Genomic DNA, 21,675 nt, shown 5'->3' on the forward strand with positions numbered 1-21,675 from the left:
CTTAAACTGTACAGTTAACATGCAAAACAAGCGCTAAGATCTTTACCTGCTAGTAATGTCAGTATTGTTACTGACACGCCCCTAACTCTGAAAGTCGGGCCTTATCGAAAAATCCAAGTTTCCCCATTAGTACATACGACGTTGTGGTGGCGTTCACATGCGCTCATCTAGTAAATAAAATATTTCCTGACACGAATTGAAGGCATCGAGGTACCTTTGGAAATTGCCACTGTAATGTTGTTGGTTTTTTGGCCGTAGTCTATATAGTTATATATAGTAGAACTATATAGATATTCTATATAGTAGTCCGATATAGTTATAACGTTTAATCCATGTTTTATTTGTTTTGTTGTTTATTCCCAGCTGACCAGACGACTCTGATTAGAAAATTCATACTGTAATGGAATTTTGGAATAATTCCATACGTAATGGACTACTGACAAAAAGGGAAAAAAAAATATTTCTGACATATACACAGAATAAATAAACTGGAAAATCTTTCAGCAAAAGTGATCAAGTCCTAGCCTAGGAACTTGGGAACTCTGGTGTGCTAGTAAATACAATGAATCATGTATCATGTACGTTAGCCAAATTAGTTCAGATACGCGACACCTTTTTCTTAGTATAGTTTTCTTCGCAGAACTAAACAAGTAAATAGGAAGTTACAGTGGGTGCTGTGTCCTTAATAATAGGAAAACAGTTGTGTTTAATCGGGCCATCTTAAATATTATGATGTGCGACACCAATAGGGCAGCCGATTTTGACCTGTGAAGCAGGTTGTAACAAGTAATAATAACAATATGGTTATATAGTTTGTCTAGTTTCTCTGTAAACCGGTGTTTTTTTAATTTCAAAATATTTTATTTACAAATGACGCACATATTTTCTGTCAAAATCTGCTTGAGATTACAGGTTAAAAAACGGCAACAAGCTGCAACAAGCTACATTGCCGAAAATGTTTGTTGAGAACGTAACTCAATGTTGGGCATGCGCGATGGAATGTGTAGGCATTTAAATAAAGGGGTATTCCTGCTTTGCACTACGTAGCGGCTACCAACGCCTTTCCCATAAACAAAAATACACGGCTTTCTTACAAGGATGATTTATTTGACATTTACCCTACTTTTTGCTGGACTTTCCGCTCTATGGATGTTTCAAAAGATATTTTATCCTTACTTTTGGGATGACTTGATGTACTGTTTAAAGTTTCGAAAGGTCGGGAAAGCGATTATGGCGAGGATGAAATGTGGGATTATCACCTATCTCGATTGCTTTGTTCACCAGGCAAGGAAGACCCCCGAAAAGCCTTTCATTGTTTTTGAAAATCAAGTTTTCACTTACAAGGACGTGGAGATACGGAGCAACAAATTCGCAAACGTTTTCAAAACTGAAGCTGGCTTAAAACATGGTGACATTGTTGCTCTTTTGATGAGCAACGAGCCTGACTTCGTGTGCGTTTGGTTGGGACTGTGTCAGCTAGGCTGCGAGGTCGCGTTCCTTAACTTTAACACCAAATCCAGGTCACTGCTGCATTGTTTTCAAACCTGCGGGGCGAATTGTCTCGTCGTAGGATCAGGTATTCGTCACGAAACCTTTTGCGCGATGTAATTGTTCTGTGAGGTTCATGCACTCGTTTTTTGATGGGAAACTGTCCGTGAAGCGAAACATATAGGCTACCACGTAGCAGGCTCCCCAAACTGAATCTGTCCGCAGCCAGTGGTATTTGGCCTCATGTAAGGATCGTGTTGTATCTTGTAGTGCGCTACATAAGAACGAATTGTGTGATGAAAGTTAGTTGTTTCAAAGGCAATGCTATAACTCCGGTGCGTTTTAGTCTTCTGGATTACTTTTTGATCTACATGTCGTACTAAAAAAGTGACTGGCAGTTTGCCGACTGTACTTTGTCAGTCTGATTAGAAAATGTAATGAAAACGTCACATGTGGATTACTGAAATTCATACTTAGGATATTGTATACTCTTATTTCATGTGAATGAAAAGCATAGTTTATGCAGTTTTAATGGGACAAATTCCTACATGAGCATCATTACAGGGTGTCTGTTACAAAATAAAAACACTTAAACCCTACATAAAAATATGAAGTTGACAGATTTGGCACACCATGGGGAACTCAAATATATGCATTGGGTTAGAGTAATCATGCACACGTCCTCTGGATCACAGGACAGTGCAGAGGGGAATAGAGACTTCAGTTTCCTTGTATAATATATGTACATGTATATTTAATGCCATTTAATTATGTTTAATGTACATGTATATAATGTATTTCATATGCTGGGTGTCCATTTGTTCCCCCAGACTTGATCAAATGCCTGGACGACATTCTTCCAGCCCTGTTGGACAGTGCTATTGATGTCTGGGTGACGGCTGAAAGCGCCTCATATAAGAATGTGCACACGTTGCTTGACAAAGCAGAGCTGGCCTCAGGAGAGAAGCCACAAGTAGACATCCCACCACCTAACCTCTGCTCCACTTTCTTATTAATCTTCACTTCGGGTACCACAGGTACTGGTCCGCTCCATTCTGTTTATTGATGGATGGAAGACTGGTTTTGGTTAGTGAAATTTTGTGCACTAAGGCCTTTTTGGAGAAATGGAAAAGAGCTACACAGCAGAGCCCCACCCTAATTCAAAAAAAAAAAAAAAAAAAGATGAAGCCCACAAACTTTCCACTGTGTGCTAGGCGAAGGGGAGTGTGGGTTTAATGCTTGCATGGCCTTTATTAAAATGTTTATTGTTTTTCTGTGTATTCTTCTCAAACATGCTTATTTGTCAGTCAGCTTGTGTAATTGTATCCGCTTGTTGTGAACAGCACCAAAAGAATCAATACAAATTCTATGCACAAGATATTCAGTGGGCATGTAAGCAACTCTGATTCAGATCAGGAGAGGTTGAGAGTTTTACACAATGCTTCAGCACAGCCAAATTGCTTGCAGAATTGTTAGGAAACACCAAAAGTATTTTAATGAGACAATATAATAATTGGCAGCTATGCAGAACTAAGAGGAATATGAACAGAAATGTAGTTTTGTTCAGATATTCAAACTAAACTGTACTGCAGTGACACCAATTGGGTTGACAGCCTAACCTTTTTGTTAATGCAGATTTGATCTTTATTAAGTATATTATAAAAACATTTTAGCATTTGTGATCTCTGGGTATTAAGTTTATTCATATTAACATTTGTTATGCATAGTTTAATTCAGAGTTTGCAGTACTGTTGATATGTTTCCTTTGTAATGTAGGACTTCCAAAGGCTGCGCGCATCAGTCACATCAAAGCAGTGATGAGCATGGCCTTCCTACGCCTGTGTGGAGCCAATGAGAATGACAAGATCTACATGGCCCTGCCACTTTACCATATGGCAGCCTCTCTCCTGGGTATTGGTGGATGCATTGATTTAGGTACAGAATTTTGGGTTGCTGATAATGTGCAGTGTAATTACATCATGATGTGCATATAATTTTGGTATAATATTAATAATGTGTTATTACTTTTATGCATGTCCTCATCTAAAGGTATGCATGTTGCCTTATATTTGATCCCCGTCAGTTGATGTGCAGCGCCTTTGCTTTGTTTTAATGGTGCCCTGGTTACATCAGTCCAAAGCCGTATACCGTAATTTGTGAGTGTTATGGAAACTGTTCTGTGTGCATAAGTCCCACAGGATATCTTTTGTTGCTTGTCTTCAGGAAACTGTTGTAACGAATGGATTTACAAACATGCACAATTCCTGGAAGTCCCTATGTATATAGCTAAAATTGGGAAATGGAGTAAAAGTTTTATAAGTTAGTAAAGTTAGTAAAGGCTTTGCTTGCTTCCTGTACCACAGGACTGCAGTGTGTTATTAATGTGTTCTGTCAAAAATGTTTCTGTAACTTTTTCTGTAAGAGTTTTGCTACTCTTTTATATCAATGTTTGCATCAGCAAATTCTAGGATGCTAAAACCTAGAAATCTGGACATTTAACATTTTTTTGCATTTAAAATGTTACTAAATTTTTATGCTTCTCTTGATTTTAAACTTAAACATAGTTTTATTGTTTTCTCCCTCCAGGGTGAAAAATGTTGAAGAGCTTTATAAAGTTAAGCATGTAGGGCCCACGCCTCCAAAGTAAAGTCTGATTGACTTTAAAGCTGCCATAAACAATGTTTGTAGTTCTTACTAGCGTTCACCAGATTTAGCCACTAAAGGAGTCCCCCCCTATAATTCTACACTCTCTGTTGAAATATAAAAACACAAATTTTTGTTCTCTGAGATTTTAAGTGATTAATGTAATAGTGCTTTTAGTGTGCTTGATGTGCACAAGTATTTGGCTTAAACTTCTTTGGCTTACAAATTTGGTCTTAGGAGCTACATGTGTTCTGAAGAAGAAGTTTTCTGCTAGCCAGTTCTGGAAGGACTGCATCAAGCATGATGTCACAGTGCTTCAGTATATTGGGGAACTCTGCCGATACTTGGTCCATCAACCCAAGGTAGATGTATTACATTTATTATGCATTTTTTATGTATGTAATATATTTATTACTGCATGTGTCAGTGCAAGTAAGTTTTCTTATTTAACCATGCATCACTTAAGGATACATTTTTATTGCTATATTGCTAGATAATTTAATATGGATTTTCCCTTCAGTGCAATTTGCACACGTTGCTGCTTTTTAATTCAAGACCACACTTATTTGTTAATTCTTTCTGCTCATCTGGTTTAATGGTACACAGACTGGAGAAGAGAAGGCTCATAGAGTGCGCATTGCTGCAGGGAGTGGCCTTAGGGCAGATGTCTGGAAGGAGTTTTCTCGACGCTTCGGGAAAATCCAGATACGCGAAGCGTATGGCTTAACTGAGGCCAGCATTGGCTTTGTTAACTACACCACTGAAATCGGACCCATTGGACGAGCCAGTTATTTCAACAAGGTTAATGACATTTTACAGACTTTGAGGCTGACCAAATCTGCCTGGAAAATTTCCTTAAATAAAGACCATGGCTAGTGAGCAGTTCAAATTATGTTGTTATCTTCTGCTGGATTCTTTATAACATACTATTTCTGAAGTTATAATAATGTTTGAAAATTGTAGCTTAATGTAAATGTTTGTGATGTCTGATCTGAAGCGTCCACAATAACATTTTATTTCTGTTTTCTATATTGAAGGTTAGTCTACCATTTGAGCTTTTGAAATGTCACCCAGAAACATGCGAACCTGTCCGAACAAATACAGGACGCTGTGTGGTAGTAAATAAAGGTGAGAAGCTTGTAAAACTATGACTATGTTCCTGCACAAACTTTGAGGGTCAAAGTCATATATTGTAGTTTGATAATAACCTTCTTTTGCTTCAGGTGAAACAGGCTTGCTGGTTGCCCCGCTCTCTTTCACCAACCCTTTTCTTGGGTATGTGGGAAACAAAGCCATGACTGAAAAGAAGTTGCTGAGAGATGTCTTTAAAGATGGTGATGTGTATTTCAACACTGGAGATCTCATGCTTCAGGACCACAGGGACTTTGTCTACTTCAAAGACAGGACTGGAGACACATTCAGGTATTGGGGGGAAAAAAAGCCTGACACTCCCGTGCTTTTTAAAATGACTAGCAGGTCTAAGATACACTTACGAATTTTCACATAGTATTATCTGATGTTTTTGAAGTGGAATCAGGCCACTTTCAGTCAAAAAACATTGGTAGCTTAGCTCTGTGTTTTCCATTTCACATTCTGAAGTACTTTTGCACTGCCATTCAATATTTTGTGGAGCATTTTGGTATACCCCCTGTTAAATGTATAATGTCCTATTAGTTAGCTGATGAGTTAGACTGGGTTTGGGAAACACTGTTCTATTCAATAAACTTAAAGAGATCTGGCTTGAATTTCAGACACTGCTGTGCTGAAAATTGCTAAGAAAAAGAAGAAATCTTCCATTGTATCACATCTCAAATACATTTTTATTTCCATCCCTCAAATCCTAGTCTAGATTTTTGTTCCTAGATGTTGTTTATGAAAACAAAGCAGAACATCCAGGGAACCATTTCTCACCGAGTTCTCTGCTCACTGTGTTGTGTGTCATTCTGTGTTTAGCAGAAGCGTTGAATGTAAGATTAATGCCCAGTCATTCCTCAGTGTTGAGACCTTTGCTAGCACCTCGCAGCATGCCCAGTGCCACCGCCCTTTCTGTTGATGGTCCCTGATTCAAGCCCTTGTGTGAATGAGCGCAGCTTGATAAGAATGGTTCGTACAGAACCCCTCCAGTCTGGTGGAAACCCTGGCCGAGACTAATCGATTCTGGCAGGGCCACTGAAGATCCCGGCCAAGAGCTAGGCTGCCTCCATTCATGAGAGTAACAGAAGTGATGCAAGACCCTCAACCCCTCGGAGCCCCTCCCTGGGATGACCTATCAATACAGACTAGTGTACTTTAGGGGAGGTTGACTGAGAGCCCCCTTCAAGGCTTCTTGAAAGGTCCCTGTTGTTAATGGGTGAAGTAGCCACAGTGACAGCAAGACTGAAGAAACAACAGTCACATTAACAAGCATGCTGTCAACTGAAGACGCCAAAACGTTGGTGTTATTGGTCCTGCTCAGGTTTGGTGGGTTGTGGACACCATGAGGTTTCACAAAGGGATTTCAGTCATCTATTAACTGTGGGACGAAATGAATCAACGTAGGCCAACACTCCTAGAGAAAGGGAATTTTACTGCTGTTTTTTTACTCCCTCAAGGGAAATGTGCAAATTTTCAAAGATCTTAAAAGGAAAAAAACAAAACAAAACGTGTTAACCATTTCCACAAATGTCTGGCAGTGGGTGAGGGGTTGGGTGGAGCTAGCAATGTGGTTAGAAATCTGTATTGTTCCAAAATCCCATGGCTGTAAAAGGATGGATGAGAATACTCTATTTGCACACTATAGCTGTCCCCTGAGCAAGGGCCTTAACTGCCTTCCCAATCTTCCTTCCTTTGGCCCTGATTTTTTTCCATAGGAAACTGCAGTGTTTAATGAGAGAGGAAAATTTGGCACTACCATAAAAAAGTAAGACCTTTTCAGAAAGAATTCTGATAAATTCTTTGTTAAGTTGACGCTTTTTTAAAAATAAATAAATATTTAGTAGTGTTCAATATGAATGACAAAGCTGGTGATACGATACAAACCCCAAACTGTTTGGATTATGGATCAAAGAGAAAATACCTGAAATTACATAGTTATCGATAAACATAATCCCAGAAAGTTTTATAAGCATAGACAGTAATCATCAAACTTGATCATGCACCTCGCATCATCTCCATTCCAGATAATTACATATATGCAAGAGGTGAATCCCAGTTTTCCTAGTCTATTTTAAATGAAATGCAGAAGATGATGTCAGATTTTCATGTAGGTCGAGCTTGGTAAAGCTGATATGGCAAATTATAAAATATCTGCAGAAATGGTGGTTTGGTGGAAACTGGAAGACATTTACTGGTAATCGTGTTAGCCCCAATTAAATGTTAGAAAACAAAATCAGTCTCATAAATGCCGTGTCTCTTTCTCAGAAGAGCAGGGCATATTTGGATATAAAGGACTACTGCATTAAAGATAGTATTCACAGTCCAGACCATCACTAAGATGCTTGCAATTACATATGGCCTGAATACATGAAGTTTCATAATTAATGTTAAATGAACTGTACAGTTAATTCAGTGAGAGGTGTTAAACATAATAAATATTGCCATCTAGTGTTTTCTTTAAGAGTTGCAACCCTAACTTCAATCCCATTCAGGTATTGCAAGTTGTTCCACGTTTGTTCTTTTTCACAAATCAACCAATCATTTTAATCAGTAAAATGCTTGTGCGTTAATTATAGTCCCTACACTAAGTCTACACACAAGTTGTTTTTGTTTATATGTGTGTGTGTGTGTGTGTGTGTGTCAAGATACTAGAATAATCAAAATAAAATGTTTCTATTTGGTTAACAGATGGAAAGGAGAGAATGTGGCCACAACGGAGGTGTCAGAAATTTTAGGCTGTTTGGATTTCCTGCAGGAAGTAAATGTCTATGGTGTCACTGTGCCAGGTGATTGAAGTCCTCTTTGGCCTTTAATTAAGAAATCACTCATGTTGCTGTGAAGCTGAGCCAAAATAGAATTTAACAGTTTCCATATGAATAGCGGGGTTTTTATTAGGTGTTTCCTTTTTACTGTGTTTAATTCTGAAAAAAAAACCATGTTCAATATATTAGCAAAGAGGAGAGGTTAAGTGCTAGTATTCATACCCAAACCATTAGAATCAAAGCCAGACTTAACTCAAATTAGCAAAAAAGGCAACTTCCAGTAGCATCAGGCCTGTATTTTCACCATGTAAAACCTGAGCATCTTTAGACAATTTTATGTGCCAAATAGTAGAAACAGATGGATTCAGTGTACATGCATTTCCATTTTGATAAAACCACATTATGTATGTAACTAATTTAGCTGATATTAGTTTCAAATGAGAAAAACCTACAGTAGTCTATTGTGTACCTTGTTAATCTTTGCTGTCCATACTCAGGTTATGAAGGCAGAGCAGGGATGGCTGCTCTAGTTCTTAAGGAAGGTTGTGAACTGGATGGAGAAAGCCTCTACAACCATTTGCTACAGAACCTCCCTGCATACTCCTGGCCCTGGTTTTTAAGACTCCAGGTAAGAGCAGAATGGAAGGAAAACTCCAAAGGGAAAACCATTCTCTTATGCTAATCCTATTACCATTATCAATTATTGAGTCAATTAAATTGGTGTGATGACTGCTTTCAAGTCTAAATAGACCAGTGTATAATTAATGAGACACCTTTGCCCTCCTTTGTACAGTGTATTATTATAATTGTGATGTATATGCCTAGCAGTTACTCCAAACTTTGCTGCATACTTAATTTATCCAAAAACTTATTTTTGTCGGTTTTCACTATTTTTGCATTGAGCCCGTCTAGTTTAACCTGGCAGATGGCCTCTGAACTCTGCCATTCTTCTTCTCACAGACGTCCTTGGACGTGACCGAGACCTTTAAGCAGCAAAAAAAGGAGCTTGTAGAGGATGGCTTCTGCCCACGCACTATCCAAGAGCCACTCTACTTCCTGGACAGTTACAAGAAAACTTATGTCCCTCTCACCCAGCATGTATATGATGACATTGTTTCAGGCCAAATAAGACTCTGAATGAGTCATCTAACAGCCAGAGAAAGAATTTGGAGAAATTGGTGTCTGCTTGATGGTTTGTTGTTGTTTTTTTTCCAATACAGGGAATGATACTGGGAATTATAATTTTACTCTTACTTTTCAGGGTTTCAGTTTAAAAGCTAATTTATTTTTGTTTTAATATATTAACTTTGACTTTAAAGGCTGATAAAATGTTTATCGGCATTTTAATCGATAGTTAATTCAGCATCTTCAGGCAGGTTCCCTGTAGGTTTTAAGTCAAATATACTGCTTCAGTCTTTCTTTAGTTGATTTTAAAATGTATTAGTGTTTAACTGGTGCTACCTGCTATGTAAATACTTGTAATGCTACCTTTTGTAAAGAACAAATATGGGTAATTTTATAGTTTGTTCTTTTTATGTTATGGGCATGATATGTGCATTATGTTTTTCAATATTTTTTTGAAGTGAACTGGTAGTGAAAAACTCATCTTTTATACAGCATGGATTCTAGCCTGGTCATTATTAACAGGAGTTGATTGGCTAGTTTCTTCATGGTGGGTGTATTTTATTAAAGTATAAAAGATCTGGACAAGCAAAAAGAAATGCTTAAATACATCATTTTCAGATCACTGTTTTTAAAAAGGTTAAAGTTAAAAAGGGTTTACTTGTACTGATTCATTTGTAAGTTCAAATCTTAGTAATTCACAGTTGTTTACATGAAAAGAAAAACAATCATAAAATGGTACTTGCAAACAGGATACAGTCACAAAATGCAGATATTACTGAAGGGGCAGACAACCTCACAATCAGTTAACCAGCAGATAATCAGGCGATAAGCAAACAGCAGGTAGGGTTATCCAAAGAAGAGATTGGACAGAGAAGGCAATAAGAAACTAAGTGACATAATACTTACAGCAAAATACAAAAGACTTTGCAAAAGGTAACAAATGGGGCTTTAAATAAGGGAAGACAATTAGAGACAGGTGAGGGGGTGTGGCCAGTGATCAAAAGGCAGTACTGGAAGGTGGGTGGAGACCAGTGGGGGAATTGACAATTATGCATACATTTCCAGAGCTGTATAAAAGAAATTATAACTGCTGTAACTTCTTTTTGCTGCTAAATTTTGAAATTTTCATTCCTGGAAATCTGAGCATTGGATTCTATTATGTTTTTGGATGAATTGTTGGGACATATTTACATTTGCAAACAAATATACATTATACATTACACTATGAACTGTAACTGTTTTTAAAGTGCATCAGAACACTGTTGGCCCATCTTAGTATTAAATCAGGGAGCAATGTGTTAAATAAAATGTAATATAGGCTACTAGGCTTTATTAGATCAATACTGCTGAATTGCTTATGTTTGTACAGTGACACATTTGCAAGTCTTTGACAGGTTTTCTTGTTTTTAGCCTGAACTCCAACCCAGTAATTTTAAATGATACAATGACTAGAAGGTTAAAGTGGTTTTGAAACAATGACTATGGGGTTGTTTTTTAACTTTATAATTTCTAACTTTGTCTATATCACCCCAACCTTTGGTTGAGTGCTGAAAAAACAAAACCCATTGTCCTACAAACTGAACAGTGAATCTTGCATTAAAAAAACAAAACCAAACAAAATCATTTCCCCCCAATGATTCTTCTTCACATTATGTAACAGCCATTATACTGAACACAAATTTGCCGGTTGTTTCAGAATTTTGTACTAAATCGATTTTTTTGGTTACCGCCAAAAACGTCCTAGTTAATGAAACCATCCCCCACTAGAGGTCAGCAAAGATATACTGGTTTGTAAACGGAAACATATTAAGACACTAAGATGTAATAAACTATAGAACGCTAACGAAGCTTTAAACTACGAAATTTGTTTAAATCAAGAGGCAAAATTTAGCCAGGCAAAACAGTTATTGAACATTCGCTTTTAGCTTTCCAAAGAGGACACATCTTTACTGTTATGAACGGAAATCCAGACAGTCGACAATTGTGGAATGAAAAATGAGTAGCCTATCCTAAATTGCATGTTTTACATGTTTGTTTTGTTTGTTTTTTTCTGGCAGAATATCAATTAATGTATTTAAAAATGAAAGTGATTTTTGAGATCAGCCTGCACCAAATCAGTAAACAAAACGTAATTTTATACAGCTGAAGTGTACAATTTGTCCTCTAGAATTATGACCAAACTTCCAAATTACCTAAAGTTACGCCTCACAGTAAAATAAACACAGGAACAAAAACTTTCTCGTGATTGCTATTAAAGTTAAAAGCTCTCGACATTTTTAGATAGCGATATCTTAAACTATATTAAGCGGCGGCGTAGCCTATTACATAAATTTGGGCTAAAAATAGCACATTAGCTTGTCACAGTCGAGAAACCATTCAAACGTGCTGAAGGCAAGATACAATGGGTTTGGTTCTTTTGGAAATGACTTAAGTCGTGAGGGTGGTCGCACAGCATCATTTGCCTTTTTGGGTATACCTGTTTGCTACGACTTGTACGCGAAGACATTCCAGTCTCACAGTACTTCTAGGAGCGTGATACACTGAACTGGGGAAGCAAGAGCTGCCTCCTCACTTATGACTGGAGAAAAAAAAAAAACCAAGGACCCCAGTTTTGCATTTTCTCAAACTTTTAAATTATACTCCATCAAGATATGCGCCAAAGTCTGTTCATGCGTTGTTGTATTTATTTGTTGACGGAAGTTTCTCATTTCTGAAGACAAAATGGACTTGATTTAGTTACTCTGACCTTATTCCTTTTTTTTGCATTTTCACCTCTACGAATGTGCATGAGAGAAAGTTTTAAGATGTCGTCGCAGAATATGTTATTGTGCTTGGCGGGATATGTGGCGCTGTTTGGGATTATGATGGTGAAGGTAGCCGGGGAGATCCCTGGTAAAGACGGGAGAGCTCAGCTTCAGGTGGGTAGCTCGCAAACAACTGCGAGTCGGGTGAGGAGACGCGGAAAACAAGAGTCTTTGAGAGGGTGAGTGGCTTTACTAACGCTGATCATGGAACAAATTCGTGAGCTAGCCAATAAAGCAACGATTATGTTTATTTGTGATATAAATATAATTGATTTTCTTTAATTACTACAAAAAATGTTTTTTTTTTTAAAAATTAAAAATAAAATATCTTTATATCCTATGATAACTAATTATTCAAGTGATATAATGAGTGATATAACGAATGATATTGAAACAGTTTACCTATTGACAACTGAGTATTAAAACTTCTGATAATAATGATGATAAACACCTTGTAACAACAGCAGCAGGAAGAAATAGGAAGTATAATAATGCCAAAACTAAATACTAATATCCAAGGTAGAGGAAGTAAAAAGTATTTGCCCCATGTAGTCCCAACCAAGAGAAATGAATTAGTGCTTCCTGTCCTCCTATGTCATTGTCATGGCAGGCAAGAAACAATTTGACTTGAATTTCAGAAAACGGATACGTTTGGCTTAACCCTGTCTTATTTGTTCCAGCATCTGTGTACCCTTGTAAAAGAATGCTGGTTCTTGAGAACCTGCCTTATTTTCTCATTCCATCTTAAAGCAGATCCACATTCATTAATGTAAATGTATTGCAACTTCAGTTTTTCATTGCTTTAGCTTCTGATATGTGGTGAATTTAGAAAGAAAAAAAAATCTTACAAATACACAAAACTTCCTTCTCTGGTAATGCAGGTACCAGCTTGGTTATGATTTTTAAATACCTTTATTTGTGCATGAAGGGTATCAACAGATGTGCATTATAGTGTTAGGGTTGGGGCAGATGGGTGCAACATTGAAGAACTTTGACAACTTAGCCTATAGACCAGCATTTCTCAGTGCAGTCATCAGGACCTTCCATACCTACCCTTTTTGATGTAACCTAGATTGCAGTGCACATGTACCAGCTATTTAGTGTTCTTAATGGCTTGGTTAAGCACGTTGGGAGGTGAGATGGAGCAAAAATGTGGACCAATAACACTGCTTCGCGACACTTGGCCTGATCAGTGCATGCCAAACATTTTGGTGACTCACAACCCGATGTTGAGTACTCTTTCCAGCTTGCCATCTTCTTTCCAATTTTTTCTCCATTCCATTTGTTCTTTTGAGTTTAATCCAGGGGAAATGGGAAATGAATGTTCATCATCAGACCTCTTATGCTATTTACACAAGACTGACTTGTGTAAGATTGGCATGTGGTAGCCTCTCATGAAAAGACAAATTAAACACAGTTGCTTTTATTTCTTTTCTCATTTCGTGAAATATAACTGATGCAGATGCGCTTGTATATGGCAATTCAGCAATATCACCACTTTGATGAGAAGTGTGCTCTGAGCATATGTCATGTCTACATGAACGGGAAGTCAATGGCATATTCTAAAGTGGAGATGGTGACAATTCTGAGTTTTACACCATACTCTCCACATTTTTCTACAGGCCGAATGTGTGTGGATCCCGTTTACACTCGTACTGCTGTCCAGGCTGGAAGACTTTGCCTGGCGGAAACCAGTGTATTGTGCGTAAGTAATGTGCCGGATGCTCCATGTGATAAATGGTCTGTGTGCTGGGGTGGTTGGTGGGAACCTTGCACACTTCTTTTTTTTTTTTGTTTCACTATCTTGCCGACTGTCCTTGTAGTGGGGAGGTGCCTAGTCATGCCATTTCACGAAAAAAACACATACTGAGATTATATTTATAAGTAAATATAAAATGGAATTGATGCATTTAAAGGATGACTGGGTAAGAATAGCAAATAACACATTTACCTAATAACACATGACAGGGCTCCATCATTCCTCACTAAGAGCCTATCATGTGCTAATTTGTCAATAAACAAGGGTTCAACATGTAAACAGGCATTGCTAAACATTACCTAGAGTTTAAGTGGTTTCTACAGCCTTGTTCTTCATTATCAATAAATGCATTACATTATAAACATATTGCACCTTAAAAATGCCCATTATTTTTGATAGAGTGTAGTGCAGGTTTTGTTCACTTTTGCTAAATATAGACTCTGGATTGTTCCACCTTGATGCATACACATGCCCAACATATGATATCAGATATATCATATCAGCTGCTGATTAGGTCTCTCAAGTTGTCTTCTCTTGGCTCGCAGTGCAAGATTGCATATGGTGCATGTAATTCTTATTCCTTTTGGTTTAATGACATTCTTAATATAATCTGATATGAATTATTCACCCATTTCTTATCAGCCTTGCTTTTCTGCAAAAGTGAAGTAATGGCTATTGCATTAATATTTTGCCCTTTCATCTTGCCACTTTCCAGCCATATGCCGCAACAACTGTGGTGATGGCTTCTGTTCCAGGCCCAACATCTGTTTGTGCCCCAGTGGTCAAATCGCCCCATCCTGTGCTGCCAAGTCCTGTAAGCTTCATCCCTTTCTCCTTTACTTCAGTTTAACTTTAGATTTGAAGTGGAAAAAGGGACGATAAAATCCTGTTTAAGGTATTCAATCATGCAATCTGAATAACTTATTTTTGAGCAGCTTTAAGATCTTGGTTTTAAACGCACTTGCTTGGAAGGGGCTGCTGTCCCACAGGACATTCTGCAGTTTTTCAGGCTGCAGGTGGATTAGCATGCAACATCATCAACATCTGAATTGTCCTGGGTGCACAGTGTCTCACGTCTTTTCTGTGATGGATTTTCATGGGTGCACAGAGTCTCACGTTTTTTTCTGTGCTAAATTGCCCTGGGTGCACAGGGTCTCATGTTTTTTTCTGTGCTGAACTGTCCTAGTTGTACAGGGTCTCACGTTTTTTTCTGTGCTGCAGCCCACCCGTGTAGCATCAGGTGTATGAATGGAGGACTGTGTGTGGCGGACCACTGCCAGTGTCAGAAAGGCTACACAGGAACCTACTGTGGACAGCGTGAGTGCCTCTAACCAACCATGCTAGAATAGGCTAGAATTCATGCTAGTAAGGATAATAACAGTAATACCACCAGTAGTAACTTGCTTATGAATGCATGTTTATACTTGCATGTCATTTTTTCCATCATTTTTTGATGAAATTTATTGTTGTGATTTAAAATTAAGAACATCAAAGGACTGTGGTCAAAGGTGCAAAAAATTAGATGCATTTACTATTTTTTTAAGTGCAATTCCCCAGGCCTCCCAATGTACTCTAGGTGCCATCATGGTGACCGTGCAGACACTACACTGAGACCTCATAACCTATTTGGACAGAGAAAGTTGGAAATGTAGCAGTGTTATTAAAGGATGTTCATAGGATAAGGGCTGCCAAGTACCAGGTCAGAAGAGTTTTCCAGTAAGAGACCATTCCATGTGAATAATATTTGTAAACGAATTAATCCGATGTGACCAGTTAAGCAAGTGAGGACATTGCCAGACCATTACAGGCAAGTTTTTGGCTAGCATTCTTCACCTCAGCTGTAATGAAAGGTTCAAACAGGAATCATCATTAAAAAGAAGAGCCATGGGGTAAATGGAATATCAAGAACATTGCTCAGCTTGGAAGATGGCCTGTCTTCAAGAATTTTGTCACTTCAGCATATTCCAAGTACATGTGAATGAAAGGGCGAGGGCAACCCAGAGAACAGCTTTCAGTACAGAGGTGATATACGTTTCATTGAGTGACGCCTTTTAGGAGTGAGGTAAATCCTATGAAAAAAATGTAACATGAGTCAGACAGTTATCTGGATTTATGGAGGAGCTACTCATCTTACTGCATTCTACGTCCAAACAAATTACACTAAACATCTACACCAGACATGTTTGACTGAGAGGGGTTTCGATACTACTGAAAAAGGAAATGCAAAGACTTTTAGGATAGGTGTGCCTAATAAAGTGCAGAATGAGTGTAGGTAAAAGTTGTTTGCTCTAAAGTGGTTGGTGTCATGTCAGGCAGATGCCTTGTATGGATAACGGTGTGCATAAGACGATTTGTCGGGAGACTGAAAGGTTGAAGCCAGTAGAGGGACGCTCTTAAGCATAAACTGGAGATTCTGAAGTCTGAGTAAACTGAATCTTGTAGTCTCTCTGGGTAAGCCACTACATTTGTGATATTCAGAGCAGATGTAAGAGAAATGGCCAATAGCGGAGCTTAAAACTCAGTAGTAATGAGGGATTATGAAATGACTTATTATGCTTCAAGACTGAGATATAAGTTCATATGGAGTTTTCCATGTAAACGTAGAGACCAGAGAATGTGAGTTGTCCCAGTAGCAAACAGGAAGGGAGAGTGGAATCACTGAGCAGTAAAAATTGACACCAGCAATGAATCGATTTCTGGCTCTTGTAGGGTCTTGTCATGTCATAAACCGCACCTTCTGGAATTTAGCTGCAGTTATCTATAGTGCCACCTGCATTTCTCAGTTTTTGAAAGGTTTAAATCACTTTGAGAACCTCTAAGTGAAGGGTAGTACTAGTCGCTGAAACAGAGGAAAGGCCGTGGGAACCAGCTTTGCTGTTCTGGCTTTCTGTTTCAGAAATATGGGAAAGAGGTTGAGGGTGCACAGATCTAAATCTGTTCACTCTGTTAGACAGACCACTAAATTAGACCTTAATGGAATCCCCAGAGCTCCACTTATAAATTCAGTTAATCTTCAATATTACTTTCCTGTTTCTGTGTATGGTTTCCTGGGCCAGAGGTGTCCCGTAAAGTTAAATGACTTGATCTGATAACATCTTAAGCTCGGCACTTCATTTCTTAGAACACCAGCTTTTTAGTGGTGCATCACAATGGACTGGTCAAGCTGACTCAATTTCAACATTAGAACAAGAAAGAAAGCAGCCTTTCTCGGCTGATTATGTGTCTGTGTGTGACTAACCCACTTCTCTCAGTTTCATTTTTAAATGAATACCAACAGTAGATAAAGAGTTTGGATGGTATTGCCCGAGCTTAATAGAATGTAGGTGGACAGTGCAATTTTTTTTTAAAGAATGTGCAAGCAGCCAGAAATCATTTCCAGTTCTAAATACTGTATCAACGTGTCAAAGAGCAACATATCAAAGGCAATGTATACCCATCATGCTGGGGACTGCTTAATGCCACTGTGTTTACTGGTTGTCTATTATCTATTAACATCATGGCTTCGTATACCTCTTCATCTGGGAAGTTGTTAAGTTGGGTTTTATAGAATTTTGACCTAAGTTGAGTTGGCATTAACAAGCCCAACTCCATAACATTCCTGGGTTAACAGGGGTTAGTGTTGGCCAATAACTCTATGTCACCCCTCTCGTTTGTACATTCTGAGCTTTGTACTTAAACGTGGGATTCGGCACTAACGAAAAGGGCTCTCTGGTTTATGTTTCAGCTGTGTGCGAGAAGAAGTGTCAGAATGGGGGACGCTGCACTGGCCCCAACCGCTGCGCGTGTGGGTATGGCTTCACGGGCCCACAGTGTGAACGAGGTAACGGCTGACCGGTTCAGTACCTTGCCTCGACTTTGTTCCGGCAGAGGTGTACTCTCCTGTTGCCCTCTCTTTCACTCTTCACACGACCCGTCCACTCGCTCTGTGGAATGTGCTGCCGCGACCAGCAGGCAGAGAGAGTTGTCACGCTGCTTTCCACTTCTACAGGCCCCGCTTTGCACTTTACCTGGGGAGAGGGCTGTTTGAACACGGCTTGGCACTTTACATACTGACTTAATTTACGTGCACCTTATATTGATCCTAATTTTGAATTTAATTCCAAAGTTATGTCTACATTACTTATTTGCAAGTGGGGTAAATTGGTTGTTTAAACATCAGTAATAGTTGTCCATGGTTGTTGTAGCAGGTTAACTGTTATAGATATGAACTGGATCTTAGCTACCAATGCATAATGTATAAACATCATGATTAAAATCATATTTCAGTCAGGATGTTAAATATGCTGGGAAGAGTGAGTGCATGGAAAATAGGTATGTAATAATAATAGTAAAAAAAACAAAAAAAAACAAGCAGTATTGTTTATTGACTTGGCAGTTACCTTTTAGGTGATTAGGTTTTTAGTTTAATTCCTGTTTAAGAAAAAGAATTTGACTCGTGATACTTAGCTCAGATAGCATTTAACACATCAGCTCAACTGTCTGCTTGCCCATATGTTAATACTAATAATCCAAGAATGTCTGTCTCTCTCTCTTGCTCTCTCATGTGCGTGCACACACCCACACACATGCACCCACACCCACACACACAATCCTGAGCAAATTGTTTAGATGGATGAGTCACAGGTGTTGTCACATCTTCAGCAGCAATGTGTCAAGCCTACAAATGAAAGTTATATTTACATTTATCTGTCCTTGTGCCTGTGTGTGTGTGTGTGTGTGTGTGTGTGTGTGTGTGTGTGTGTGTGTGTGTGTGTGTGTGTGTGTGTGTGTGCATCTGGGAAAGACATCAGAAGTAAGGCGTAAGTGGGAGCAGATGGTGAACTCTGCAGTGTTGAATTTTACACTGCTGGGTGAGAACCAAAATGCTGGGTGTTTTCAGGGCTCGATAATGCTGTAGCTGACAGGTGGAGCAGTGTCGACCAGCCCACCAGGATGGGAGAACCTCCTCCTTTAAGTTTTATGTCTACCTCTGTCACTCATGTCCAGACAAGTGCATCACTCCATATGTGGAGTGTGTCTGTTTTACCTGCTGACCCCTTTTAAAGAGAAATGTCTTTGGCTGGCAGGTACAGAGGAAGGGATATTGAATGATTTTATAGTGCAGGCCTTCTAAAGGCGTCCAGTGTCTGTTATCACACCCCCTCTAATCAAAGAAGCAGGAATGCTTTTCAGGTTTGCACATTGATCTTCACATCAGGCTGTGGCCATCGCTGGTTCTGCTGTTAGCCATCACCACCATTTTGTATGAAAGAATGAGCAAGACATTATGTAAGAAAAAATAGAATCTACATTTGAGCATGAGTATGAGAAAGTTTGTATGAGGACAAGAGACCTTTGCTAAAAATAATTTTAAGATCTTGAATCTGAGGCTACGGGGTTTATTACAACATTGATTGTTGTATTATATGCAGTATTATACAGAAGCACCTGGAGAGCTGGAGTTCAACATAGTTTTTCTGATTTGCCTGCTCAGAGACAACTCATCAGCTAACTACTTAGTTGGTGTGATGGAGCAGGGAAATCCCAAACTGGCCTGGTTTCTGGTGCTGCAAGATTAGGCAACCCTAGTCTAACTTTTCGAATCTGTAGAATATGTCGATTTAAATACCCTAATTTAGATAGTTGAAGTATACAAGCTGTAGTGCAGAAAGGTTAAAACATTATTACAGGGATATAATAAAAGGGTCTTGAGAGAGCATAAGGTATGATTTTAGTTACTTTATAGCGAGATTGACTCTGACATATAGCAAACATCTCAAAATCTACATCCATTACTTCATGGAAGTCTGCCCTAAAGTGTATTTAGAAAACATTTATGTAAACATTCATCCAAAATTTGGTGAACATTCTGGTCATTGGATAATGAGCCTCTGAGCCTCACTCATTCTTGTCTAAGGCAAATCACTTAATAGCACAGTTTTTACCATTTAAATATTTTAGATAAAAACATTTTGGCATATATTAAAAAAGCAACATTACTCACCAGAGATGGAAAAACCGAAGCTCCTGAGATGCTTTTAAACTTGTAAGACGATGGCATGAAGTGAAGGTGTAGCAGTACTTTCAAGCTGGCAGAACTGGTGTAGCACACGGTACAATGGAAGGCCTACTGTTTTCTAATGCAGAACACATGCTGCTTGCTGAAGTCCATATGTAATGTGCTGGGCAGAACTACGGCACAGAATGGATTTAGCAGCTTGTACAAATAATTAGGTTTTCCACATGTGAAGTTGAGTAGGAGGCTGCAGACATGCCTCTCTGCTGATTCTGACCCAGCAGCAGATTTGATTCAGTTATGAGTGGAACGCTAGAATTTATGTGGATAATTCAGAAACTTGCCTTGTCCTGAAGCATATGTGAGCCAGGATGGGTTGATCTAACATCACTACTAATACAAGTTTGACAATTTTGAGGACTGTTCCTGATGATCCAAATTCAGCAGAAGTTCAAGGTAATCCTGATGCGTTATGCAGCCAACACTTAAAAATATGTGACGCCTAGATTCAAAGATCAGGGCGATGTGACACATGGAGTTTATTTCTATGCATGTTTAATTGGATAACTTCACTAATAGTGAACATCATGCATTAGCTGCACAATCACTTATCTGTGTTAAGTCAGCTTTTTGGCCATGAGACTCTTACGTCCTGGTTCAACTGCCTTTCTGAGCTCTCCCCATAGTGGCCTCTGAGCTTGTATATAAATGTTTATGAGAAAGTTCAGAAGAGCTCTCATGGTGCCAGTGCCTGGTGTGTCCCAGCACAGATGCTCATCCACTGTCCTGTCCTCTGTAAAAGTGAGTGGAGGCATGTGTGGAAGAGCCAAGAGGGCCTGCTTATTGTAAAAGACTCAGCAACCAAAAATGTGTTGATGTTTTTAAATGATCCTGTGGTGTAGGGGCCAACGTGTTAGCTCAACTGCAATCTCTTCATTTCTTAAATCCTCTTACCTTTGAGCTTGTTTGCTGCTCAGTGATGCTTTAGATTTTGTTTGTATTTTTCAGTATATTACTTCAAAATCTTTATCTAAAGTCATGATCACACGTCCGTTTTAGACTTCATTATTTTTTATATCAATTTCTTGGCATGGTCTCCCCTTTTTTAAGCAAAGTTTAATCTATTCTTTTTGGTGGGAATTTTTTTTTTAACCTTTTTATCTGCAACAGCCTTGGTGGTGTTTTCTTTGCATGCAGAACAGTTTAAGACTGAAACCATTCACCCTTTTATCACCACACAGTCTAAAACAAGAAGGGATGTTTCTAAGGGGTGGGTGCCTCTCTCTTTGCAGATTACCGAACAGGCCCATGCTTCTCACGCATGGTCAATCGGATGTGCCAGGGTCAGGTGAGCGGCGTTGTGTGCACCAGGACGCTGTGCTGTGCTACTGTGGGCCGAGCCTGGGGTCACCCGTGTGAGGAATGCCCCGCTCAGCCACAGCCCTGTCGCAGGGGTTTCATTCCCAACATCCGCACCGGAGCCTGCCAAGGTCACTCCTCTTTCCACAGACTTCATCTCCCACTCAGTTACAGAAGACACACACACACACACATACATACATACACACACACACACACACACACATACACACACACACACATCCCTGCCTCTTCATGTCTGGAGCCTCCCTGTATGGAAATTACACCAAATCAGGGTGAGCAAGTTTTCCAAGGATCAGTTTCAGTGCAAATCCACATTAGAATAGGAAAATCAAGCATTCTAAGTGACTTTGAATGGGGCATGTAATTGGCGCTAATCTAGCCAGGGCCGACCTTTCAAAAACTGTCAGGTTGTGGAGTTTTCTCATACATCGGTGTAAGAGTATACCAAGAATGGTGTGATCAAGAAAATCATCCAGAGAAAGTGAATCCTGTTGACATAAACAACTTATTGAAGAAAGGAGTCAGAGGAGGATGTCAAAAATCATTCTGATAAACAGTCAAGCAAGTTGCAACCAAATACAT

General features: G+C 39.0%; 2 protein-coding genes across 4 annotated transcripts in view; both read left to right on the forward strand.

The window, feature by feature from the left end:
* The first annotated feature begins 1,035 nt into the window (after positions 1-1,035).
* Positions 1,036-10,762, forward strand: LOC113581167 (long-chain fatty acid transport protein 6). The gene is made up of 10 exons (XM_027016120.2): positions 1,036-1,576; positions 2,319-2,525; positions 3,265-3,423; positions 4,369-4,493; positions 4,738-4,932; positions 5,169-5,259; positions 5,355-5,553; positions 7,954-8,051; positions 8,525-8,655; positions 8,988-10,762. Exons 1-10 carry the CDS (start codon positions 1,099-1,101, stop codon positions 9,162-9,164), a joined length of 1,860 nt encoding a protein of 619 aa, XP_026871921.2. The 5' UTR covers positions 1,036-1,098; the 3' UTR covers positions 9,165-10,762.
* Positions 10,763-11,527: 765 nt separating this feature from the next.
* The window catches only part of LOC113581173 (fibrillin-2), a 61,928-nt gene continuing 51,780 nt past the window's right edge, over positions 11,528-21,675 (forward strand). For 2 of the 3 annotated variants that reach the window (XM_027016129.2, XM_027016130.2), the window contains exons 1-6: positions 11,528-12,135; positions 13,579-13,661; positions 14,431-14,529; positions 14,937-15,032; positions 17,440-17,535; positions 21,003-21,200. In XM_027016129.2, the coding sequence (XP_026871930.2) occupies positions 11,933-12,135; positions 13,579-13,661; positions 14,431-14,529; positions 14,937-15,032; positions 17,440-17,535; positions 21,003-21,200 (775 nt within the window). In that variant the 5' untranslated portion in view covers positions 11,528-11,932. The remainder of the gene's footprint in view (positions 12,136-13,578; positions 13,662-14,430; positions 14,530-14,936; positions 15,033-17,439; positions 17,536-21,002; positions 21,201-21,675) is intronic. The other variant, XM_027016131.2, reaches the window with a different exon arrangement.

The sequence above is a fragment of the Electrophorus electricus genome, chromosome 17 (genome assembly GCF_013358815.1).
Source record: "Electrophorus electricus isolate fEleEle1 chromosome 17, fEleEle1.pri, whole genome shotgun sequence".
NCBI classification, from domain to species: Eukaryota; Metazoa; Chordata; class Actinopteri; order Gymnotiformes; family Gymnotidae; genus Electrophorus; species Electrophorus electricus.